Below are 26,809 nucleotides of genomic sequence, written 5' to 3'. Positions count from 1 at the left end.
ACCACGCCACCTCTCTTAATTTCCTTATGAAAGCACGTGCACATGCAGAAGAAAGGAGAGTGTGCAGAACAATAAGATACATGATTGCTTTCAGTTCCAAAAATATGTCCCTACATGCTACCAACAGCTTTACAAAGGAAGATCTGAGCGTCCCAAGCAACAGCTCAATCCTGTAAGTTAAAGGTTTCCTTATTGCTTCTCTGTCCATACAAGCCTGCTGGGGTCTATGGGAGCAAGTGACTGAGTATTTTTAATTTTTTTTTGTATGCAACTTGGTTAATTAGTTCAAAGGAACATGGTAGTTTAACAGAGCCGTACAGGAGACAGTTTAGTGTAGAGCACTGGTTCCTGTGTCACCCCTCGTAAGCTTAGAGGAGCCGCTGAGCTGTGGCTGCGGTGTTACCTTCCCGCCCACGGTGCCTTGGAGTTCCACTGTTAAGTATCAAGGGTCAGGCTAACAGTGAGGTGATACTCTAATGACCTCAATAAAAAGGCTTTTAATTCACACCCTGTCCTCTATGGACTGGTTCACCTTTCACACATGGCCTTTGTAGCTGTCCATGTCACCTCATTCATATCCTCTTGGTAAAGCCCACCCATTTCCAGCTGTGTGTTCCTATCAAAAAGACTTGGATGAAGAACCCCACTGTCCTGCTTTGATCTCATTTTGCCTGCCAGGACCTCCTTACAGGTAGCTGCTGGGGTAAAAGTACACCAAAACAAAAAACACTCCCCCTGCTGGCTGATTTGCATTAAGACAAGCAGACAGAACAGATCATATGATACATAAGTTGTCTTAAGTTTATAACTTTGATTTTGTGATGATTCATATGTCAGAGACTCACATAATGAGTTTTACAGCTGAAATATTAGAGTGGTCAAGTTCATTGTTTGCATGCACAATACCGTCCAATAAATCCTTAGCAACAACTACACAGCAGACACATTGGATGATCTCTTTACCTACTTACCCCCGTGACTTGGAATGATGTTGTTGACGTCTAACATTATGCATTTCTTATTTATTTTACATCCCAGTCTTATCAATTGACCTAAACCACAGTGACAACATCATAAGAGCATCAAAAGTCTTTGGAAAGCTGTAAAAAAAATGAAGAGCTGGACACATTTAAAAAAACAACAACAACAACAACGAAACATCGAGGTGAATGAAAAAGAAAGCCCTCCCATTCTATGATGACCTCTGCGACCAATTGTCACACAGCTGTCATCAATGCCAGGTTTGGTGGACCCCTCTGATTGGTCCATGCACAGTACGCGGCATTGGTCCAGGTGTTTGTCGAAAGGAAGGAGTCTGTCCCGAGCGTATACACACACTAAAGCAGCAGGTCTTCCGCATTTCCCCCCAAGAGATGCAACTTGGCACGATGAATCTACAGACAAGAGGAAGCAGTCAGTCACAAAGGACAATTTACAGTGTTTTGTCTTGTTTATTTCTGAAAAGGAGTTTAGTATGGCCCCTCCTGCGCAGAATAAACAGTACAATATCACTCTAGAGCAAAGTCAAATCATCCCTCACAGATCATGATTGATTCTCTCTTCATTATTAGTTACATATGTTCCATTACCCTGTTTCCTGAATTGTTTCATAGTTATGTCCAAACATCTAGTAGTGACAATCTTTAAATACATTCTTATGTCTTCTAATACACTCTGAAGCTTTACTTCTTTCAAGCTAAAAGCTACAGCCAGCAGGCTTCTTCCCATGGGCCCTTTCAGCAGAGACCACAGAGGCCTTTGAAAGAAGACTCAGGTCAGTACAGCACTATTCCTTTACAGAATGGCTACTCGAGCAGTAAACAGCAATACTGAAATCTGAATCATATCTATATTCTATGGCCTCGTCCATGCACACTAGTGTTCACAGGGTTTAAGGCCCCAGTGCGAGTCACAAAAGCATTAAGCATCGTGCAGCCCCCGTCCGGTGACCGTGATCTCCAGGTTTAGAGACAGTGACTGCCCTTCTCTCACCATTTCTTGTTCCGAGGCTTCAGCTCCTCTGCAGCGTTCCTCAGGAAGATGTAGTTCTTTTTCTGGGGGTTGTAGTACTCGTGGCCCTGAGGGACAGCACAATATGACAAAAACATGAGTGAAGGCCAGTCTAAGGTCTATGCAGACAGCATGTACAGAAGTGGACACCTACCTTCGACCAGTCGTAACTAGAAGCATACGCAAAGATGTTGCCATTGCTGTTGAAGCAGCAAGCCGTAATGGGCTGGTCAAGCTGCTCTGAGGTCTTCAACTTGGTACGGGCATCTTTGTCCCAGAAGCTGAAGCGCCCGTCTGAGCCTACAGTAGCCAGTGTGCCATGGACAGGATGGAAAGAAATAGCATTCACCTGATGGGAGAGAAAGGAAACTAGTAGGTGAAACGAGAGGAAACAGAATCACAAGGCTGGTTAACGTTTTATATTAACTTAGTGTAATGGCTGGATCTGCAGATTGGTTCAAATTTGCCTTCTCTGTTCCACTATCCCTCTGTATTGTCTGATATAATTCATGTTTCTAAATAAATAATTTAATTGAGTTACAGTACGTCCAAAAGGCGGCTGCACTCTGACTTTTGGATGACACCTCATTTGGCCAATTATGACCTTCCCTTCACTATTCCCAACCTATTATAGCCAATGAGAGCACACGTTTAAGAAAGGCAACATGGCCCTGTTCTGATGTGTGTATATCTGTGTTTTGAATTTCCTTTGGGATCAATAAAGTATCATTAATCAATCTATCCGGCATATTACACGCAACTGTGCCGATGACAGACTTTTCTTACTACTTATTGGTTGTATTGTTTTCAATATTTTGTTTTATTTTTATTCTTTGTTAAGCGTCTTTGAGTACTCAGATAAGCGCGATAAAAATGAAATATGTTATTATTATTATTATTATTATTATTTCTTGAAGCCAATTAAATTCTAAACATGTGGAAATGCTGCAACTTTGGTTATTTCTGGGATTTTTCCCCCCCAAGGAATCTCGCCCAATTAGGGAGCATTTTCCTTGCTCATCACACATTTTGGTCTTCTTTGTAAATGTTCCAGTATGAACACAGACCAGACTTGAGGTAAATATGCAGCAATGTAACAAACCATATGTGTGAAAATGCCATAAGAAAGCAAATTACACTAATATATCTTCATCTAGGCATTAACACGATTTTAGATGTTTAACACCACTAAACACATTGAACACTTTTAACAGACATGATTCAATACATATATAACATGTACAAAGGCACTTCACTTAGTAGAACTACATCTACCTTTTCTTTCCATGACAAGCAAAATGCTGGCTGTTAAAGAGGTCCATTAAAACACTCTCAATCAAAAGCTCTTGATAATAAACGTTACTAAGTGGTATCATTTGCTCATTTTACATTCAATTATGCTAAGTAAATCCTTTATAAGAGCACCAAGTGTCAGAACAACTTACAGCATAGATGTCCTGTGGAGTGGTTGTGTTTGTTCCATTAGACCTGTGGCACTTAAAGGTGAAGTTGTCTTTGGCTCTGAAAGTGGCAAATGAATAGATTCACCATATTTGGATTCAGGCTTTTAACATGAAAAGCAGTGTCTTTGAATTTGTCTTCTAAATAAAATAATTACGTCAACGTTTTAACTTTCACCGCATTCAAGAAATACGCATGGCTTAAAAAAAATAAAAAAAAGATCTTAAAGACACTCACGGGTTTGGAGGGTTGATATAGTGGATGGCCACTCGGCCCTCAATGCTTCCCAGTGCAAAGCCTGTTGGCTTGTTCTGCTTGTCCTTGAATATGGCAACACAGCGGTGCTGCAGGACCAGAGCAGAGGAGTACATTAGAGCATGTCCATACACCACACTTTATATTAAGCCAAAAGAAAAGACTATTGAAGACATTCACCTGATGTTTGAGAGGAGAGTCTATTCTGCGAAACTCAGAGGGCTGGTTCTCCAACTGGTACACGATCAGGCCTCTCTCAGCTGTAGCAACCACAGCCATGGGGTATACCTACAATTAACAGCAAGGGAGGTTCAAAACAAGTCTATAAAAGAAAATCCACACAATTAATTACTCAGCAAGTATCAAAACTAATGACATCCAACTTACAACATCTGCACAGTAGGACCTCTCTGGCATCTGCAGAGACATCATGGGGTTGGGGGAGCGGGTGTCCCAGAACTGAAAAGAAACATTTCAATAAGCTGTCATGTTTCTCACCCACAATGTTTGATGTGCCAGTCTCTCTCAGCTCGTTGAAGGTTATTGTCACGATTTAAATAAGTCTGTGTGATTACATAACTAAAAGAAATGTGTGTGTCCATTAGATAATTACAATTAATATACCAATGAGCTGTTTTTAAAGTATAATAATAACCCACATAGTTTAGTCCTTTGGCCCCGAAACACATGAGCTTCCTCTGGCAAAAAAGACTTGAACCTGACTGCAATGTTTAAAGACTGCATGCTGCATTGGACAATAAAGTGTGAGCACATACTGCCAGTAGTTTATTAAGATTTACCAGACAACCACTACCATGAAAAATTATTTAATTCCCAAGCATTTACAGAGCTGTCAAATTATAACGCAGAATATAATAAGAATATGGGCTGTGTTGTGGCAGCTGATACATTTTCAACTCATTGTCAAAAATTGTCTCTCTTAAAGCAAAGACTAAGGGCGCACTCACACTAGCAAAGTTGTCCCGGACTTAAACTTAAGCTCAAGCACGGCTTATTTTGAGTCATTTTAATCAGATACAGCCATAAATAAATTAAAACAATAAAAGAGACGTGTGGTCGAGTCCTCATCCACACATCGGAGAGAACATAACGAAGAACATGACAGCTACTTTGTGGCTTATTTTGAGTCATATTAGTCAGATACATCCAGAACACTCTGGATTTCTCCATAATGAAGGTTGTCAACGTTGTGTACCAGTGTGCTTGTGCATGAAGTGTCCCGTTCCAAAGCACCCTTCTCTGAGCGTGCCATGGCCAAGGAAGTGTACCGTGCTTGAGCACATTATGGAGCACTAACACAGGTCAAAAGAACTGGACTTTAGGAGTGAAGTGGATTAGGCAATGGTATGGATTGCCAGTGTGGCCCTAAATGTCTGTCTTCGTAAGCACTGTCAGATGTGTCGAAATGGCTGTTGTACCTTCAGTGTTTTGTCCCAGCTGCCAGTCATGATACAGCTGTAGTTTGGGGCTTTTATCCAGTGGATGGATTTAATCGGACCTTCATGCTGTGAAGAAAAAATGGGGAGAAGTTATAATTTTCCTTGTTCTTCCTTACGACCACAACATTTATCAGGGCGTTCCCATCCAACCTGTGCAATCTGCATTGCTTGATTGCTGTTAAGATCCCACATCTTGGCTGTTTTGTCACAGGAAGCAGTAAAGACTTTACTCCCATCCTGGTGAAGGGAGTAAAACATCATTCATTATTACGTGTCCCAGTTGGCAGTAAATATTACGGGGGGGGGGATGTACAGTATGATGAGACCTACATCACTCCAGCATGCATCCAGCACTGGACCTGTGTGCATCTGTTGGGCTTTGGGGACAGTCTGTCCATTGTCTTGCACCTCCCAGCACCGCACCTGTGGCAAAATGATACAACATGGTGTAAGAGTGTTACTAACTACTATCATAACTAAGTACTACTTTCATGAATACGTACTAACTTAATGATGATGGTCTCCATATTATTGATGATGATGATGATGACGATGGTTTTTGTTTGATAACGATGACTTATAAGATGGTTTCTATACTGATTAGAGCTCTCAAGAACTGCCATCAATGTTGTGCTTTGCCTCTGGTCACTTCCTGTCAGCACCTGTGTGTCCAATCACACTCAAAGCTGATCGTTTGCTCTTACTGACATTGTTCCCTTTTTTCTAGATCCTTGCTTGTGTTGTACTTACTCTCTGATGTACGTCGCTTTGGATAAAAGCGTCTGCTAAGTGAATTGTAGAATTCTACTATTATCATCAAGGATAAAGGAACCATTCAATGAAAGATAAGCCTGGTGAATTTATCTAATCACTTTCTATTACAGCATTATTTTATCCATTATTTTGAGTTCAGTAGGTCACTCCACTGTTGTTTACTGCATCAGGACAAAGCAATGAACTCACATCATTTGCCCACGATCCTCCAATAAGGAAGTTTCCTGGCATGGTGGGGGGGCTGAAAGCGAGGCAGCTGATGCTGTCATCTGGCGGTGAAGTCACTTCAACATCCTGTAGGAAAGTGCAGCACCACAGAAACGTAAAGTAAGCTGTCAGGTTAACAGGTAAAAACACAGATTGTAAATTGACGATCACACTCGGCTGGTTTACCTTCATGGGATTGTGGCTGTCTGTAGTCGCGTTTCCAAAGACCCCAGTCCCTCCTGCTCCAAACCCAGTGTTTGTCCCAAATATACTCATGGTGCATTAATGCCCGATGGAGGCCTAGGAGAGGGGACATCATTGGATTGTCATTTTCAAAGGTATCTATGTTGTCAACAGCCCAGTAGAGGAAGCAAGTAACACCATGAGAGAGAGTAACAAACATTAATGTAACACAAGCTAGATGTTAAACTGATGACAGTCCGTCTGAAGCTCAATGATTTAGAAACAGGTTACTCTAGATATAAACAAACCAGTGAGACAGGAGCAGTAATGAAGAAGATATCTACGTCATCAGCTGCTGCCTCCTTAACCTCAGCTCACTCCTGCATACAGTATACAGACTGTTTAACTGGACGTGTTTCAAATACGTTTGGGGGTATTACATTTTGTAATCAGTACTTTTTTTTGGATCTGAATACACATATTTATTTGTTTATATATATATATATATATATATATATATATATATACACACACCAGCTACCGTCAGCTAGCTAGCAGCACCTTACTGTGGTCACCGGTAGCTAACGTTGCTAATGTTACATTAAAAACCAACATTTTCCAAACAGCATATTCAACAACAATGTATATTCTTCCTAACTTGGCGAATATACATACCACAGAGTTGTTGAACTGTAGCTGTAACCTGCTAACGATGTAAATGCCCAAATAATTTGGCGCAGTAGAAATGTGGCGCTTGTTCCCTCCTACGTCGCAGTTTGATGACGTTTTAAACACGGTGACGGCAGCATGCAATATGAACACTTACCGCTAGATGGCGATGCGCGACAGCGAGTCAGTCGACTGAGGACCACTGCTCACAGGAAACAGGTAGTGTCCATAAACTTTTTAAATTATATTATATAATATTTGTCTGATTCCATCCAGCTAGTTACAGCTCAGGTGATTGTTTTGATAGTTTTGATAGTTTTGATAGTTTTGATAGTAGGCCTATTTTTCAGCTTGGCAGCCATGCATCCTAACCATAGACTGTAAAAATAACCATATGGGCTATATGAACTAACCTGTTAGTGGCTATACTGCCCTACAAAGGCAGTAACTTCAATTTTTTTCAAAAATGAGTATTGTATTATTGTACAGGCAATGCAAAGGCAGAGTACCTTAACTTCCAAATAAGGGTCAAATAAGGGTTTTTATGAACATTAATAACCTCATTAAAAAAGACAAAGAATTGCCACATTTCCAATATTCTGCCTGCAACTCATTTGGCTGGACAACAAAAAGACTTTAAAGTCATTTTTCTCAGTTCTACACTCGAGTTAAGGTCTTTTGCCTTTGTAGGGCAGTATAGGTAAGTAATAATGACCTATTAAGTACCAATATTATTGACTTGTTATAGTTATTATACTAGTCTGAAAATAAATGCCACTCTAATAATGTTGGATTAATGTAAAGGTGGGCTAAAGCAAAATGTTAATAAAGTCTTTCATCATTCTCAGTATGTAGGCATAAATGTGGTATAAGAGCTGATGATTCATTTCTGCCTGAAATGTAGAGTAAAAACATTAAATTAAGAGAATAACAAGACCTTTACTTTAAAATGCTTTAATGATAAATGTGGATTGGTCATTTACAACAAAAATTTCAGTTGCCCTTTTTGCCTTTTGCATAACCTTAACTTGACTTTTTCTACTCTTAATAAAACCCATAACGATGCAGATGCAGAACAGCACGCAGGGCTCTCACTTTCATATTGACTTGCAAGGCAGCCTGTAGATGTAACTTCATAGCAAATGAATATGAGGTTGATCAATAAGCAGATGATTTTTAACTAATAAGAATGTAATATAAATATACAAGAATATTTAAATCCTGTGGCAGTCAATATAACACACTGCACAGTATAAACTCCAGAGGGAGGTGTTATGAATTATTTCTAATGGACTGAGTTTGCTAAGCAATTAAAAATATTATATGTTTTAGTTTAGTTTAATCGTTTATTTGAATCAGGGACAGTGTACAAAAAAAAACATTAGTCTCAGAAGAGATGCTTTGTACCAGATTTAGCTAGCTAGCTAATTTCCATCTGTTGTCCCTGGGCAGATGATGGCAACAGCAAAATACAAATCAACCAGTCACACACACACACACACACACACACACACAAACACACACACACATTTCATAAGAGAGAAGAAAGACATAGAACAATTTACAGATATTAAAACGTTATGTACAAGTTTCCCTGAGAGATGTAAAAGGTTGTCGAGATGACACATTAATGCTGACAAGACTGGTTACTTAAAATTCATTTTTTGACTTCCTGGGTGAAAGTGCAGAAGTTTGTGCAAAGTTTAAGAGTAGTTGGAAGACTATTTTATTCTTTAACGGCTTTAAAAGAAAAAACAGATTGTGCTAAAGCGGAGCCACGTTTAGAAATATTGCAATCTCCGTTAGAGGCAGACCTTGAAGATCTGCTTATCAGCTCAGAGTGAAGTTTCAAAAAGCTTTTCAATGGTGGGGGAGCAGCATCATGGATTATTTTGTTCACTAAGCGAACATCGGTATAAAAAATTAAATTCTCAAAGCTTAGAATTTTATATTTATCAAGAATATCACAATGATGATACTGTTGTGGTTTCCTGTCCAGAGTTTTAAGGGATTGTTTATGAAGTGACCTTATGGGTTTTAAGACAGTCTTGTTTGCTTGAGACCAACATGATATACAGTAATGAAAGTAAAAAAAAAATCATAGCATTCAAATACATTTTAGACGCTTCGACTGTAAGCGAGTTCCTGATATGTCTAAAGTTGGCTATGTTATATTTAACTTTATGGCACATCTTTTTAATATGACTTTTAAAAGTAAGGTTGTGGTCTAGTGTAACACCCAAGTATTTAAACTCATCAACCTTTTTTATCATTTGCCCACCTACAATAATATTTGGAAAAAACATATTTTTGTGTTTATTCACAAAATACATGACCACAGTTTTGTCAGTATTAAGAGTCAGACATGAATAACGTAACCATTGAGATCATTGATGTATGCGCTAAACAACAGTGGTCCTAAGATGGAACCTTGTGGCACTCCTATAACGCAGGCTTTTAGTGATGATGTTTTATCATTTATCCGTACGCACTGAGAGCGAACAAGTAGGTAAGACTGAATCCAATTAACAACGTTAGCAGAGAGTTTAAATTGAGACAATTTGGAGATGAGTACTGAATGATTAACTGTATCGAAAGCCTTGCGCAGGTCAAGAAATACAGCACCCACCACCCCTCCTTTATCAAGGCTACCTTTAATGACTTCAAGGAAGTAGCAACATGCCGTTTCAGTGGAATGATTTGCTCGAAACCCAAATTGCATAGGGTGCAGTAGATTTTCAATATTAAGATGGGCTACAAGTTGTTCAGCAACAACCTTTTCAATAACTTTTGAAATGGTAGGCAATATACTGATGGGACGATAGTTGCTCACTTCCTGTCTGTCCCCTGATTTGTGAACAGGAGTTACAATAGCAGTCTTCAGAGTGCTAGGGAATTTGCTGCAGCTAACAACAACTTTAAAACATATTCCAGTTCAAAATAGTGGCAGAGAACATATGGGCATGCACATGGGTCGATTTTAGGATCAGGCCTTTAGGGGTAATCAGCTCCTAAAAACATTGTGACATGTAGAGTTCCTGTTCAATCCTCCTGCTTAAAAACTCACCTCAAGAACAAGAAATATTTTTCTCAATCTGACATTTACAACAATAATAGTAAGTCATGAGTTTTACACCGTAAGGAGAGGAAAAGAGTAAGAATGTTTTTTTGCAAACGTATTCAATTTGCACAGGTTTTGTTGTTGTTGTTATTATTAATAAGGAAATCTGCATTGTCAGTAGCGATGCAATATTGTTGATTGTAACTATACATTTGTCAAAAGTATAGCTAACATATCAAATTAACATATTTGCAAAATGTTTGTCAAACTTCAAAAATCTGGTGGGCTAAATCTGGTGTTATTATTTGCCGAAGCTCCCCTAGTCTAGAATGGCCCATGGACATGCACCCACTCTGCTAAAGAGTTCGTGAGTAAAACAGATTTGTCAGTCTTAGTTAGTTTAATAGCATAAAGGAAGTTTACAAATGTTTGTAGTTGAGATAGGGGGGCTCTTGTGACGTTTACATGAGTTTCTAGTGATGAGCAATGTAGAGTGACCTCTGCTGGGAAAGAACCTCCCAGTCAGTATATGTTGCTCATGGAAATAAAGATGTGTGGTTTTTACTCATTTATGACAAAATCAGATGGGCCGGATACGGAGACAGAACATGAAAACACGAGAAACAGAAAATGACATCAGTACAAAATGTGATTTCATTTAACTTGTTGTTGAGCTTCATGAACTGATCCAGACACTGTTGTCCTTAAACCTGAGTTAAGAACATGTATTTCTGTGGTTCAGAGTTGAATTCTTGCTTTGTTATTCATTGCCCACCCTTACCCCCCACCCCCTTCTCTATTAAAGTACTCACTGTGGAGCACTGTGGAGGGCTTTTTCATTGGGACTATTGGCATGTCCCTTCATGATCACTCAAACCCCTCAATTAGGGTAGGCCTGAGTTTATTGTTTGAGTTCAAAGGTGCCTTCTTGGAAAAGAGGATTAGGGGATTTTCCCTCTTTACCTTTAGACTCACCTTGTAGCAGTGTTGTGGGGTCTAAATGTGCACGATGATGAGAAACGGTAACAGTACATTTACACATTCATATCTTTAAAAAGATAAAATGAAGGAGGCTACATGGCCTTTCGAAATCAGAAGCGGGTGATGATAACAGATAGATGCTTGCAAAAGAAGGAAATTCAACCTGTGGAAAGGTGTGCTAATGAGATGTTAATAATTAGCGTCCTCTTTAAGCGGTGCTCAAACAGACATGCCCAAACAAAGGACGCAGTGATGGGACACTTGGTTAGAGAGATCAACACGCCACTCATTACCAAGATAGATAGAGGGGTGTGCGCATTGTTAGGACAGTGATCCATCCATATTCTCACCCAACTTTTCACCCCCGCCCTCCCTATCTCTCCCAATCTTTCCAGTCCCCATTCTGAAACCCTGCTGCCCCTCCCCTGACATAGCGCCTCAATAAAATCCAATCCCTGGTTGCCATCAAGAGGAGCGCACAGCACCAGAACAGTGCGCAAAAATAGAAGATAGGCGAATGAGACTCTGAACTGATAAAGGGGGTATAGTTTGTTCAATTTGCCAAGGGACATCCTTTATTCGTCTTAGTTCGAGCTGCACTTGATACTTGGGTAAAATGTTAAGAGTATTGGAGACGTTATTGATCCTCCTGATGTGGGGTTACTGCGTTCTGGCCACGCAGGTCTCCTTCTCCAACTTCTCCATGGACAACGAGGTGCGCTCAAGCTTCATCCAGCGGCGGCTCCGGAGCCAGGAGCGCAGGGAGATGCAACGGGAGATCCTCTCCATCCTGGGGCTGCCGCACCGCCCGCGGCCGCACGTCCACACCAAACAAAACGCTGCGCCGATGTTCATGCTGGACCTATACAACACCATATCCACAGACGCACAGCCGCCCGGATATTCTTACTACAAGCCCGTTGTACCGACCCAGGTCTCCCCCATGGTGACCCCGCAGGACAACCGCTTCCTCGAGGACGCAGACATGGTGATGAGCTTCGTTAACATCGGTAAGTTTACAGTCTGATTTTATGACTAGCCAATTTCCTCTGCCACAATTGGTAAGTATATAGCCTGCATTTTAAAAAAAAAAAACGCCTCAAGATACTTATTATCACTAATATAAGTAATTACACAAGCTTTAATTTGACATTTTCCCCATGCAGAAAAAAACAAAGTTATTTGTAGAATGTCTAAACAGTACCACTTACAGATGTTTTTCTGATTGAATCAAATTAAGAGTCAACATTAAACATCTTTCACAGCAACTACAACAGATAGCATTATCAGTTTCGTATGTGTGTGTCACTTGTGTGATCAGATTGTGGCTTTTAGGTCACTTTCTTACATTAGGTCTAGCATTATGCATTCCTAGCTGTAAACGTTATGACAACATGCCTGTATCGGATTTCCCCAGAATCCCTTCAAAGCTGTGGGGGAGCAGCTTTAGCGTGGCATTGTTTCACATGACTGGGAATTGAACAGTCCTTTGCAAATCCCAGGGGGAGTGAGAACCAGTTTGACTTCCATTAAGACACAAACCGGACCTAAACATGTTGCTGTGTAGTAATCGCTGCAAGAGCGTGTGCACAGCAGTGCATTCCTGCATTTATGTGTCCATTGGTGTGGTTGTTTGTTTTGGGGGCATACATCACAGGGGTCACAGGTGGGAGTCAGGGCTCACTTGGACATTATTGTATTTATAAAAGGCAAATCCGTCTTTGTTTCCCCTGGGAAATCCTTCACCAGCTCTAATATCACTGGTGAAGCAGCAGACCTTGTGGTGCCCTCGGCTTGTATGCAGATGTGGTGACATCTCAAAGCAGTCCTCGTCTTTTTCTGCTCTTCTCCTGCCTCAGAGCTCACAGGAAGGGGTCTGGGTATCTGTGAGGAGTTTGTTCTTCAAAGATGGCTCTTCAAGAAACCTTCAACCTTCCTGCCATCGTGTGTCAATGAGATTGAGCCTTTATAAACAAAGAGTCATTAAGAATATCTTCCCAATCAGCCTGTCAATAGATAGTAAATGCAAAACACTTGAGGGATAATACCCCCCCCCACACACACACACCCAGTCGCAACCTCTTAAACAACAGTCTAAAGCTAATGATCTCTGGAAACATCATCTCTGAAAACTCTTAGCAGATTTCTGTGGTTCCACATCACAAGAGTTTGATTATAAAGAGGAAGAACAAAAATAGAGGAACACAAAGAGTGTGTATTATTTTCCCTAAAGCCCACCACAGCCTCCTGTGCTGATGATTGGCAGAGGTTTTCGTTGGGGCTCCCACACTGAGCTGGAGTGACTCTATCCTGGTGGTCCCTGGATGATCGCTTCAAGACCAAACTGGATTATGGTATTTCCCTTCCAGGGACCACAGCTTCCAGTGTGAGGCAGCGCTGCTTCAAAGCTGCACAGCCACTTCTCCCCCAGAGCACTGGGCTGTTTGCTGCAGGTGTGTGTGGCGTAAAATTTTGACTGTTCATTTAGACAGAGCAGCCTCATTGATCTAGTACAGTGGAGGGAAATTAATTCATTAATTCAAATGTTGAATGGAATGAGAACAGGCAGTTTTTGAGAGACTGTGTCGTTACATAAATGTCTACACACGTTCAAAAAATCAGGTTGTAAGATTGCATTCCTATTTCAGAATCAGTAACAGGATTCCCCCCCCCCCCCCCCACACACACACACACACCCTACATTGAACACAACGTACCTGAAGTGCATGGTAAAATGGTCAATTAACAGAAGTGTCACTGCATCGATTACAATAGAAGGAGTGCAACACCAAAGTCTGAGCTCAACTGATTCGTAGAATGACCTACTTAAAGTCCTTCTTTTAACACTATTTGAGTTTTGGTGTAGATATTGTTGTAGTGTACATCTATAAACCTCCCATGTTGGAAAAAAAGAAAAACATGGTCTGCCTACTTTAAATGTGCTATAGGTTAATGATAGCTCTGTGGCTGTGTGGCCCCTCAGCGTGAGGAGTAATGTGAAGTGCCTGCCAGAGGGAAGTTTGCATATCTGAGGTCTGATCTCTGCAGCTAATGGTCCCTAACGTAAACAAACCGAGTCCTTACAAGCAATTATTGCTTTCATAAAAACACCCCTCGATCCTTTCCAGCATTTAATTGCGGTCGAAAGAATGACTCGCAGGGTTCAGAATGCACTTCTCTTAACGACCAGAGGGGTGTGTGTGTGTGTGTGTGTGTGTTCTGGTTCTGTTTCCAGTGTTAGCGTGCTGTGTTTAGAGTTGCATGTGCACTGAAACAATAGTGGACCATCAGTAGGAACACAAAAGTGATGTCATGATGATGTCATAGTGTATTACATTGGGCAGGATGTGTCAAGGGGTGGGTAATCGCTTCCTCTCGCCCGCTCACCTTCAGCAGAGACCTCCACCGCTCTCTCCAAGGACAAACACATCCACCGACGCTGAAATAACACGACACCGGATAGCTTGAACGAGCTCTCGGGTCTCTGTGACCACTGTTCCTCTGGAAAGTCTGAGTATGGGAGAGTTCCAGCTGGCCTCAGGGCGGGTCAGAAACCCTGCTGTGCCGTCAGGATAGTTTGTATACTTCATCCTCTCCATCAGAAGGAAGTGAGCACAGTGCTGTATGGCAAAATGATCAGGGAGGTGTGGGTGGTACAGACTCTGGTAGTTGTGTGTTTCTCTTTACTTTATGTAAGTGTGTTTATAAAAGCACACTGGCTGCTGTGGTTTTCCGGGCAGTGCCTTAACGGGTCTTTTCTTGTGGTCGGCACATGTGTGCAGTTGAAACATAGAGCCAAACTGAGCCTGAGTGTGTGTTTTTTTTTCCTCCCCCCACATTGGCACGTATGGCAGACTTAATTGAAGTGATATTTAGATCAATCACTTCACTTGAAAAAAGCCGGAGTTTTCCTATTTCGGACCCAGTGCTGCTGAGATGTGGGCAGAGTGACACGCATCAGAGGAGCGTTTAAATCAGTGACAGTTTTGACAGAAATGTAACCACTGACTGGTTTTCCATCTGATTGTACTCACAGTGGTTTGCCTTTTCTTCAACTGTATAAACTTTCCCTTCAAATGTCAGAAGTATTATTTTACCGTGATTGACATCAGACAACGATAAACCATCCAATCAAACAAGTTAAATAATCAGGGATTTTGAAATGGAACATTTTGATTAAGCCCGTCAAATCATCAATGTGGAGTTACAGGTATTGAACTGGATGGCATTCTCTTTTTTTTCTCTCCCTGATAGTTGATCAGGATCAGGATCATCTGTTCCAACAGCACAGACGAGAATTTCGGTTCGACCTTTCCCGAATCCCAGAGGGAGAGGCCGTTACAGCAGCCGAATTCAGGATTTATAAAGAATTCATCCAGGAAAGCTTCGAGAACCAGACGTTCAGAGTCAACGTGTACCAGGTCCTGCAGCAACCTCCAAATAGGTAAATAAGTGTTTTCTGCAACTGCACATCTCAAAGTTTACAGGAACGAGGCCGTTTAGTTGCACTTCAGCTCACCCATGGTTATTTCAGACGAAGAAAAAAAGAAAATGAAGAAGATCTAAAATTTGTTGAGACATTTCACTTAAAACAAAAACGTCCCCCTCATGGTGGAACATAAATTCTGAGAGAGCCCCGAAGTCATACCGATGTTTAACTTAGGGGGGGGGCTCTCTTTCCTTTTTCTTCTCAGTAAAGAGGTTGTATTAAGTGTGGCTTCAGCCCCTGGACTCAATGAATGTCTGTGAAGAAATAAAAAATACCATCTCCATCCATTGAGTCATGCTGCTGTAAAAGCTTAAAGTTTATCAACAAGGTGAATTTTCAGAGACACCCTAAATACTTTGAATAAACCAAAATACTCTGCATTATTTTTATTTTATTTCTCCACTTCAAAATGTTTCCACAGTAACTGGTTCACTTCATTATTATTATTTTTTTAACAAAGGGGCATAATGCTAATAATATGGTGAAGTACCCTCATGCTACTTTGTTTTTGTGTGTAAACTGGTCGTGGGGCTGTATGAGCACACACACATCTGTCTGCATTGGCTGTGCCTGTCTTCATTTCCCAGCAGGTTATTTCTGCTGATGTAAGTGTCGGCACTGAAGCTGCTTTCACAGACATTAGTGTCAATTATAGAAACATAGTGGTTCACTCCTGAGCCAGTTACTCTCACACAGTCGGAGCAGGACAAGCCCTGAGAGATCTGCATTTATAACACGCAGCTCCAACCACAAATAAAACTCGCAACCCTCAACATGTCAGTTTACCATCTGTCTTTCACACTGGTGGTTAGTCTGCCATGTTCCGGTCTGTCTGTCTGTCTGTGTTTTTATTTTTCTGTCAGCCTGCCAGCTTCTGTGCTACACTGAGACTTGTTTCACACCAGGAATGATAAGACTCCACACATCCCTCTTCTATCTCACTCACCTCTCTCTGTTATAACGTGGTTCTTCTGCCCACAGTATAAAATCCCTCCTCCTCACAGACCCTCTTGAGTTTGCCTCTCAGGGAGGCAGAAGCGAGCAGGAAGAATCATGTTCAGCCCGTAGATTTAATCAGTGGCAGTGGGGCTGATGAAAGTGTTAAGGGCAACACCATTGTCATTCACAGACACAAAGGCCGCTCCACACAGATGAGCAGACGGCAGGACTACAGGCAGAAGTCTGCCTGAGGGTCTGAAACTCTGTCTGTAAACACAGCCATTGTCTGTGAGATCTGAAATCTGACCTTAAAACAGCACATACCAGTTTAACTGTAAGATATTTACTAAGTTACTATGTTCTTATTTGGTAACAGCTGATTGTGGTGTGTGTGTGTGTGTGTGTGTGTGTGTGTGTGTGTGTGTGTGTGTGTGTGTGTGTGTGTGTGTGTGTGTAGAGGGGGTACGTTATTAGTGCATTCATTTAAAATAAAAAGTAGCTTAGTGCTGGCCCCCCATTAACAGCATAACCATTGTTTCATAAAGTTTTGAGGCAGTTATGCCAACAACAAAAAACAACATTACAGTCTGCTAAATCAGTGTTAGGTCTCTTTCTCTCTTTTCTCCTAAAGTCCTTTAGAATTCATCCTGGGAATAATATAATATAATGACAAACTTCTTGTGCCCATTCTCTACCACAGAAAACATTTGATCTGAAAGTAACCTATGACATTAGTTATGTCGAGGTGGGTTTTATATTTGGTTCATTTGTGGTCACAGACATCAACACTTCAGCCTCGTTAATGACTTTTCTTATTTTCTGCCTTCAGTCTTGGCTTTTAAAAACAGTTGGACATAGTTAGGTGTCTCATTTGGCTCACAGACAACATACCACTGTTTTCATAAACCTCTTTGCTGCCTTTCATTTTTTTCATTCTTCATTCGTCCGAAACCTAAAAGTGTGTTGTTCCTACATTGTTCAGAGCATGGCCATAAACACCCTCAAAAAGCAGGTTAAAATAAAGTACCTTATCGTCATTTGTAATCCAATGGACTGTTGTACACAGCCCAACCCACATCAAACAACATGACCTGTATTTATCTATCAGAACTCTATGACAGGAGCCTACATGCAGTTTTACATTAGCGTATAAAACAGTAATTTTATGTAACTAGAATCACAGCCAACTGCTCTCTTGTGTAAGCCTGAGTTTTTTTTTTTTCATTTCAGAAATAAAAGTCAATTTAGCAAAAATAAATCACATGCCAGCCACATTTAATCAACAAAACTTTGTCAAACTTTAGTCTACGCTTTTGGAAACAAATTTGCAAGATGTAACTGCTGGGGACTTCAATGTTGCATCAAGGAAATATATGAGCCTGAGACAAACAGGCACTATAAAATGTTGTATTTTCATACAGTAGTGTAATGATGACACACTTTCCTCTCCTCAGTGAAGTGGAGCTCCTCTTGCTGGACCAGCGAGAAGTGTGGGCTGCAGAGGAGGGCTGGCTCATCTTTGACCTCACGGCCACCAGTAACCTGTGGCTGTCGGACCCTGAGCAGAACCTGGGCCTACATCTGGTCCTGGAGGACAGCCGCGGTAAGTCACTGCCACACATTCACTGCGACATCAAGCACACAGTATACGTCTGGAGTCATGAATAAAGGCTGTTTAAATCCTTAAATAAATAAATATGTAGATGGTTCTTAGAGGGCTTAGCCTGTGATTGTGGTTGTCATATTAGAATTAAAGAATGATTATTCTGCATTGACCGCACACAGATGTGTGTTTTTGTCCTCTACAGTTTACAGCAGAAAATCTCATACTTTGACTCACTGTCTCCCTCTTTAGGCCAGAGAAGGAACCCCCTGCTGGCAGGTCTGGTGATCGGCAGTGGACCTCAGGACAGGCAGCCTTTCATGGTCGCCTTCTTCAGAGCCGATGAGGTGCGTTTACGCAGCATCCGCTCCGCTCAGGGCCACAAAGGGCGCCATTCTAACCGCTCCAAATCCCAGAGGACTGTTCAAGATGCACTGAAGGCTGTAGAGACTGCAACAGGTACCTCAGCCCTTTAAATAAAGTCATTGTTTTGATGAGTTGAACCAAATTGCACTAAATACATTGAGTCCTTTGATACTTGTCTGAAGTCATGTGTGCATGTTTTTCATTTCAGATAACCTCAGCATCTCTAAAGAGGGATGTAAAAAGCACGAGCTGTATGTCAGCTTCAGGGATTTGGGATGGCAGGTATAACTTCAAACCTTCATTTGATCTCATAAGATATAATAATAATTCGATATGGGATGATTGACTGATATTTTCCTGTTGTTTTCCTCTGATCAGGACTGGATCATAGCACCAGAGGGTTATGCAGCGTACTACTGTGAGGGAGAATGTGCCTTCCCTCTAAACTCCTACATGAATGCCACCAATCATGCTATTGTGCAAACTCTGGTGAGTCCTGAAACACTCCATGTTCACAGACACTTTCACTGCGTCCCCTTTCAAACTTTGTGATGATGGAATTGTACTTCTTCCAACCACAGGTGCACTTTATCAACCCGGAGACGGTCCCAAAGCCCTGCTGTGCACCTACCCAGCTCCATGGCATCTCTGTGCTGTACTTTGACGACAGCTCCAATGTCATCCTCAAGAAGTACCGCAACATGGTGGTCAGAGCTTGTGGCTGTCACTGACCGCCTCTTCCCCCCTCGCGTGAGCTCTTTCTATCCGGATGGATTCTCATTTAAAGGCAGAGAAGTGGAAGAAGAGACAAGAGATTGACTGGCTGGTTCCTCAGGGAGCTCAGAGCTTTAATCCGAGCTTCCCACGCAGTATTAACTTTTACAATGAACCAATTAGAGCTGTTTGTCACAGAGAAAGGTTGAACAAAGGGTTTCTTTGTTTTCCTTCACGTGTGACTTGCAGACGTACACTGCAAGGACTCTGAACAGCGTGGAGCGTTTCTTTCAGAAAAAAGAAAAGAAAAAGCGGGGTTCTCTAATGTGAAACACGTCTCTACCGACATTTCAATTTTCTTCACACCATCAGGTTTCAGAATAAAAGCACCTGCATGGAAATGTGCATTTTGAAAAATGATTTCACAGCTCATGAAACTTGAAAGCCACATCCATCTGTTGAACGTCGCACCTTGTCTTTTGGAACAGATGAATATACTTCTGTCCTGATGAGGGGGAAAAAATCAGTGCTGTCCTACAAACATCACTGGTGTTACGCTGGTTATTCAGCAGGACAGGGTCAGGTGTAAGACATCCGGCAGCTCATGCCTGCACTGCTAAAGTAGAGGAGGTCATTGATTGACAGCAGAGACTGTAAATAACAGTGTGTGTAACTGAAAGGCTGCCTGATGGGCCTGATGTTTCCTAATGCAGACGCACATCACTTGGCCTGATGTCAGTGATTCATCCTATGAGACAGACATCGGGGTGTTCACCATCATCCCAAACTGCAGAACTGCAGTATGTGTCACAGCAGAGCTGCAGGTTGGCAAAGGGTAGCTGAATTTTTTTTTTCCAGAATAAATTAAATAAATGGAAGCTAGCAAAAAGCAGGTTGGTGTGTTTTTTTGGCCTCAATAATAGTCTGTACAGTAACCTGTGAAGGAGATAGTAAATATTTGGTATTTAACTGGTTTCATGTTTTTGAAAAATGAAGAAAAACTTAACACAACACATATTTATTCAACAGCGAGAAACCTATTTTACATATTGTAGTCCCGGTCCATGTGTACGGCACCATGTCTGTGACATCATCATTGGTTTTTTTTGGTCTGCATGTGTTTGTCTCTTCCACATGTGTACTTGGTTACTGCTGAGTTATGGCACGGTACGCATGTCAGAGATTGTGCCTTTAGAGTACTTTGAATGGAGAAAATATCTCCACTCTGAGCGATGGGACAGACTTTTAAAAGAGTGCATACAAAAGCAAAGCAACGGTATACTTTAAGAACATTTTGGAATTCACACTGACACTCACAGAACTTCCATATTACAACACAGCCCACGCTGTTTATACAAAGATATCTATTGTTTTTTAAATAGAAAATAGAGGTAGAGGCGTAAAATTAAACATCACTGATTCAATCAGTAATATTTAATGTCCAGTCATTCAATCAGAATTGGTGTTGATTGTCATTCGGAAACAATCATAGAGCTGGGGACTATATTATAAGGAGCTTGCATTCATTGGAAATGAAATGAATAATTTATGATCATAAAGATGTCTTACATAATACAAGGAGGAAGATGGATAAACTTTGATCAGCATGGGCGGACCAGAGCGAGTTTCTATTGTGTGATTACAGGAATGTAGGCTGATTTTGTCAGCACCAGAAAGGATTTGAAAGCTCTGTTAAAACGTCGGAACCTAATTCTCTGAATCTAAAAGATCCTTTTCAATTCAACTGAAGCTTCTCCCTGTGGCTATAAAGATGTAAACTTTGGTTTCCCACACAAAAAACACAAGATAATGTGAGACATCTTTTATGAAATAAAAGATCTGAATTCTGTTTTGTCACAGCCTTTGATAAGCTTCAAAGAAAAGTTATGTTTAACAAATATACTCCGAGGAATCCTGAGATTTAACCATGTTATCCCTCTTCAGATCTTGCTCCTTTGATTAGGAACGACAATCAAACACATCCAAATGTTAGAGGAGGTAGAAAGACAGCAAATGTGGGCTGAATAAAGCGGAGCTTCAAAGAGACAGACTTGTTTCCTGTTGATAAAACAGAGACTCTCCTCCCTACAGACAGTTAGTCCTTGGACCTCCCAGCTCAGGGGCAGAGTAGTGTCTCCTCCTGACTGCCTCCGCCTTCTTCCTCGGCCCCCCTGATGGTCGCCCTGGCTCTGGAGGAACCTGTGCCTGTGGTGCCTTTAGGGATTCACACCTTCCCTCTGATTTCCTGGGGGAGTTTTTTGGCACCAGGGTGGCTGATGGTGGAGACTGGGTGGCTGAGACGGGGGTGAGAGCAAGGCAGACGTCCCCCACACTGAGCTGTCGGCACTGCAGGCCACAGAGACGAGCGGTCCTCTGAGGACTGCATGACGACCAGCCCCGCCCCCGCACAAAGAAAGGGTACTCCACATAGACATCCACCAACTCCTGCAGGAGAATGTTTCGTCATTACAGGAAGATTAAGACACAGAAATGAAGCTCACACACTTCATCACTAGAGGGCGTTAATGATCTGTTGGTGCCAAATTTCCAATTTCAGTTGAAAACCTAAACCTCTGACCTACTAAATGGTTGACATGCCTCTGTGTTGCAGGTCAATGAAAATCAGTTCATCTGGAAATATGAAGCAACACACTTGAAGCATTTAGATACATTACTAGTAATGTCACATACATGAGAGAAGAGGGATATTTTGTAAAATAACTGTAAAAACATGTACCTCCCTCCCTTCCTTTTTATATATTTTGTTTAATTATTAAGATCCATCCATTTTCTTCCACTTATCCGAGGTCGGGTCGTTGGAGCACTAATCACTCAGACTCTAATAACTCAATAATTTCATAGTTTACATACACACACTACACTTAGTAGGGTTAACACTTCTTGGTTGTGGTTTGTATGTTTGTAGTGGGAAATGTTAAATTTGGCAAGCCTCGTCATCCCTAAAAATTCCATAGTTTTTGCCTGATTAAAAGCATTTGAAAGAGTTTATGTACAAGGATAGATAGATACTATGTATTTTAATATATTTCACTCCATCTGAATCAGTTGTATTTTAAACTCTTGGAACATAAAGTTTAACGATTGGACAGCATCTCCCATATCACTTCTAAGTGACAGTAACTGTCTGATGTATAATGACTGCTATTTTCTTACATGTAAATACCCCACATTGGCTTTTTCTTTACCTGGGACTGCTGGCTATGAAGCAGAATGAGCAGACGTGAGATGGAGGAGGAGGAGGACGAAGGGGAGATGCACTGCACCGTGCAGCAGCTCAGGCACAGGTCTGGACAGGCCAGTGATCCAAGCAGGAAGTCCTCTGTCTGCAAGTGCTCCACCCTCCTCAGCCGCCCGTCTCTGAGCTCAATCAGAGAGCCGGCAACAAAGTGAGGGAGCAGCCAGGGAAACTGGTTAGAAGAGGAGGAGGGAGAGGAGGAGGGGGAGGGGGAGGAGCCCTGGTCAGAAGACCTAGATGCATCCTCCTTCATGGAGGTGAACGTGATCCTTGAGTTATTGTCAGGGGAAGCTCCTATAAAGGAATGTCCAGGGTGCTTAACAACTTTTGTTGATTTGTGCAACACATCATGTTGCGTTGACAAGTCCCGGGATGGAGACTGAGGTGTGCTTGACAATGGGGAATTTACTTTTTCAACCCTGGGAATAAATGCAACTTTTCTGTCCCTTCTCCTCAGATATGGTCCTTTATTCCTCCCATTACTCTGCCTCTCTGTGTTTACATTTTTCTCGCTGATGGCCTTTAGCTGCTCCCATCCGCACCCTCCGGCAGCTCTTTGGAAACCATCATTAACCAGATTAAATCTCGAGATGTGGTGCGGATGGACTGGGTGGAGTGCCGGTGCAGGTGACAGGTGGTTGTGCTGCTGATAGGGGTGAGTAAAGTCCCATCTCGGCTGCAGGGGGTTAAAGTCTCTCCACTCTGCCCAGCCATGGTGCTCCCTGAACGCAGAGAGGATGTGCGGTTTGGACCGGGTGGACGTGTGGGTCTGCATCCAGGGCTGGTACAGAGCAGGGACCCGCCTCGGTACAGGCTGGAAAGGGCTGCTGTGTTTGGTCTTAAAGTCACTGTGGTTCCTATAAGGGAAGGGGGCTTTGAATGTTGCAGCATCACACTGCTGCTGGTGCTGTTGCTGATTGGGCGGAGATGGTGGTGGTGGGCTTGGTCTTTGGTCCCTCTTCTTGAGTGGGAGGCTGTCCCTGTCTGGGACAAACGCTGGGTTTTTAATGAAGCTCATTGGCTCACGCTGCCTGTCACTCACACTGGCACTGCATGTTGATCTCCAGAATCTGACGAGGTATCGTGATCACGGGACACAGACACCGACTAGTTAGGTCAAAGGTCATTGTAGTCTGAAAAGTAGAAGAAACAAATATTATAGCACTTGATTTCCTTTCAAACAACCTTTAGGAAATCAAACTGACTCTCTCTTCTCTGTCTGTCAGTTTCTCCACAAATTTCTCAATAAATGACAGAGCTTGCTCTCTGTCACTGAATGTGACACCCGCTGAGATCATTGCCTGTAAACGTCCCCTCCACACTTCAATAACAACTTCCTCCACTCGCTTCAAACGGAGGCTTTCCAACCACAAACTGCTATATTTGATGGGCATTTAACAACTTCTTTGTGATAAAAAAAAATAAAAAGTAACTATGGTAACAAAGTGCTGCACTGTGCGGTTGTGTGAGTAGTGAGGACAATGCAAAGTAAATGGTTGGGGGTGGGTGTAAAGTTAGATGTTAGATTCATCATGAGGCTTTTGGTCAGGTTTTTTATGGTAATTCTTTCATATAGAAACATAAGAGAGAGAGAGAGAGAGAGAGAGAGTATTCGGGTATTTTATGGATGCAGGTGTCAAACACACAGCATGATTCTTCTCATGGGACTAAAGTGATCTGAACACCTCGAAGCGGTTGAGAACAATCATCCACCTTAAATGCATACACAATAGTGAGTCAGTTCATAGACAGGGCTAAATATAAGCCCCTTGCGGCCACACACATTCACACACATACACACACACACACACACACACACACACACACACACACACACACACACACACACACACACACTAGTGTCTCTTATTACTCAGAGACTCGTTGTGTTTACACAAATTGATGCAGAGAGGTGAAGACTTTTACGACCAGTCAATGCAAAGTTCATCTCAATGCCCTGCATTATGTCATCATCACAGCAAGCATCGCCGCTGAATGAACCTCTATGTCTAACCGGCATGTCTCTGATATGAGCTGCTTCTCTATAATGTGTGTCTGTGTGTGTGTGTGTGCGTGTGTGTGTGTGGGGGATCAGACAACACCCGCACACTGACATTCCAGTGCAGCATTATACCATGAGACACAAATAGATAAGTGTTGTCTGCGAAATGCCTGCAGTGTAAATGCAAATTCACTCAAATGGCCTGCATATACATGCTACTTAGTTACTCACAGGTATGATCAGATCATGACCCAAACAGGCCCACACTGTCATGTCAGACAGGCTCAATAACCTTATGAGGTGATGAGTTCACAACCAGGAAATGACATGAATGCACAGCAGTGTTTGGTGCGTTCAGTGTCGTCATGATTATGATAATCTGCAAAGACGACAGAATTTTTGCATATCAGTAGTGACAATATTGCACTTAGTGAGCTTGATGTTTCTATCTGTGTTGAGATAGTGCAATAACAGGCACATTTTAACCTGCGGTGCTGAATCCCACAGACTGCAAAGAGTTCCTCAGACATGCATTTACTGTCAGACTAACGCATAAATCATAACTGGAACATGCTACATGAATCAGGAATATTTTCAGAGAAGCTCAAGTTGGAGACTTACTTACTGTACATGTTCCTCCATCGGTTCCTCCGTCTGTTTCTCGGTGCATCCATCTTCCCAAAGCATGTCCCTCAGTGTTCACAGACACTGCAACACACTCTCGCACACCTGTCTGGCTCCCTGTCTGCAGGTGCAAAATGGTACAACAGAAGAGACTGATCATAAGCATCCAGACAAGCTCAACTGACTGTCTGTCAGACACGCTCTCCTCCTTTTCTCTTCTCTTCTCCTCTTCCTCTCTCTCTCTTCCCTCCTACTCGCTTTTTACATTTTACACTCCCACTCTACTTAGTCAGTCAGTCCTGTTAACCTTTCTCAGACACATTTGATGTCTCTCCCTCATCCTCTCTTACTTTCTTTCTCTCTTGCGCATCTGAACTTGTTCACCCTGCGTTTGCTGCTGAGTAGCACTCTCAGCCTCTCTTCCATTTGTAATCACACTCCTCTTCCTCTCTCTTTCTCTCTCTCCATATTCCACTCCTCTCTCCCTCGCTCCGTAGCTCTCTGATGTTGGGTGTATAATTAGAAATGAGACTGCTGTGCAACTCCTCAGCTGATGGTAGGCGTATGACCGCCTGATGGCTCTGGCGCTTTGCCTGGTGTAGTGAGGGCGGGAAACCGTTGCTTTAGACCGGCCATGGACTCACACACATGAGCAGAAAAAAAAAAAGGATTGCAACACATACATTTTGATATCACATGTGCAATCTACACACATAGCTTATTTAGCTCACTGTCTGTGGACTAATGATGTTTCATCCTGAACAAGTGAGACCCCCAAACAACATGAATGCTGTGAAACATCCAGTAATTGCTTATTTGTAAGTGTTCAAAGGTTAACTTCAAGTACTCCAGCCAATCCTCTGCAGAAAAAAAGGCTTTTTTTCACAATTGTACAGACAACATAAACACTGTGCTCTCACCCACGCCATGCTGCTTGCTGCTCCTTTCTATATGTTCCTCCACTCTTTCTCCTGTCTTGCTTTCTTGCCTCCTGCTTTCATCTTGTTTTAAACGCACAAGAAAGGAGGACTTGGCTTTTTGCTTCATGGCTGCCTCAGTAGCACAGCAGTCCAGGTCTCTGCTATTGATTCTGCAGGGCCTCAGCAGGTGAACCCCCAGTCATGAAGCAGCCCACGCAGAATTTAGTTTGAGGTGAAGAGGATTTCTCACTTTGAGTCACAACAGGCTTCCTCTGCCCACACTCTCTCTCTCTATCTGTCTCTCTGTTATTTTGTTCTCCTTTTCTTGTCCTCTGATGTTCACACACATGCACATGCACATGCACACTCACACGCACAAACACAAACATATACCCTGCAGAAACTTCACAGCATGGTAAGATGCTACATCTCTGGCTCAAGCAGCAGATCAAGTTGAAACCATAAAAACCACTGACATTTGCTTACTGTGTTTTTATTGCTAAAAATCACCACTCGCTCCCACCACTTTCCAACTGCTACATGACAGCCTGTATTTGAGGCTTCACCCTTTAGCCTGCCACAGTGTGAGTTTCAGTGTAAGTTTTTCTGCTCATGAGTTTGTAAAGAAAAGCCATACATTTGTGTCTGTGTTATAGGATATCGTGCAATGGTTGTGAGAAAAACAAATATACTGAAAAGGATGTACTGATACAAAATATTTACTGTTGAGTCAACAAAATGATCAAAGAGGATCAACATGTTTTCTAACTCTGTGTTGTTTCTCACAAACAGATTCTTGTAATGACTCACACCCTGCAACTTAAACTTCCTTCAG

General features: G+C 42.0%; 3 protein-coding genes across 5 annotated transcripts; 1 reads left to right on the top strand and 2 right to left on the bottom strand.

Annotated features, from left to right (window-relative positions):
- Positions 1-775: 775 nt before the first annotated feature.
- On the bottom strand, positions 776-7,182 carry rae1 (ribonucleic acid export 1). 2 transcript variants are annotated; one of them, XM_020633845.3, is made up of 13 exons: positions 7,026-7,182; positions 6,354-6,467; positions 6,150-6,254; positions 5,517-5,609; positions 5,337-5,423; positions 5,166-5,252; positions 4,114-4,185; positions 3,907-4,014; positions 3,709-3,815; positions 3,456-3,531; positions 2,165-2,359; positions 1,993-2,078; positions 776-1,394 (listed from the first exon to the last, which is right to left on the bottom strand). In XM_020633845.3, coding segments are annotated over exons 2-13 (1,107 nt in total). In that variant the 5' UTR covers positions 6,444-6,467; positions 7,026-7,182; the 3' UTR covers positions 776-1,393. The 2 variants fall into 2 exon arrangements, with proteins under 2 accessions (XP_020489501.2, XP_065811094.1); XM_065955022.1 differs by lacking the exon at positions 776-1,394 and having other exon boundaries at positions 1,989-2,078.
- A 4,338-nt stretch (positions 7,183-11,520) lies between these two features.
- On the top strand, positions 11,521-20,075 carry LOC109983936 (bone morphogenetic protein 7-like). The gene is made up of 7 exons (XM_065955021.1): positions 11,521-12,071; positions 15,316-15,505; positions 17,944-18,092; positions 18,345-18,551; positions 18,667-18,740; positions 18,837-18,947; positions 19,040-20,075. Exons 1-7 carry the CDS (start codon positions 11,678-11,680, stop codon positions 19,187-19,189), a joined length of 1,275 nt encoding a protein of 424 aa, XP_065811093.1. The 5' UTR covers positions 11,521-11,677; the 3' UTR covers positions 19,190-20,075.
- Positions 20,076-20,174: 99 nt separating this feature from the next.
- Positions 20,175-26,143, bottom strand: LOC109983862 (uncharacterized). Of its 2 annotated transcripts, XM_029277328.2 has the most exons (4): positions 25,975-26,143; positions 25,056-25,175; positions 22,379-23,561; positions 20,175-21,617 (listed from the first exon to the last, which is right to left on the bottom strand). In XM_029277328.2, exons 3-4 carry the CDS (start codon positions 23,444-23,446, stop codon positions 21,258-21,260), a joined length of 1,428 nt encoding a protein of 475 aa, XP_029133161.1. In that variant the 5' UTR covers positions 23,447-23,561; positions 25,056-25,175; positions 25,975-26,143; the 3' UTR covers positions 20,175-21,257. The 2 variants fall into 2 exon arrangements, with proteins under 2 accessions (XP_029133161.1, XP_029133160.1); XM_029277327.2 differs by lacking the exon at positions 25,975-26,143 and having other exon boundaries at positions 25,052-25,605.
- Between the last annotated feature and the right edge of the window lie 666 nt (positions 26,144-26,809).

The sequence above is a fragment of the Labrus bergylta genome, chromosome 5 (assembly GCF_963930695.1).
Source record: "Labrus bergylta chromosome 5, fLabBer1.1, whole genome shotgun sequence".
In the NCBI taxonomy this organism is placed as follows: Eukaryota; Metazoa; Chordata; class Actinopteri; order Labriformes; family Labridae; genus Labrus; species Labrus bergylta.
The sequence above is the reverse complement of the archived record's forward strand: the minus strand, read 5'-3'. Positions and strand labels throughout refer to the sequence as shown.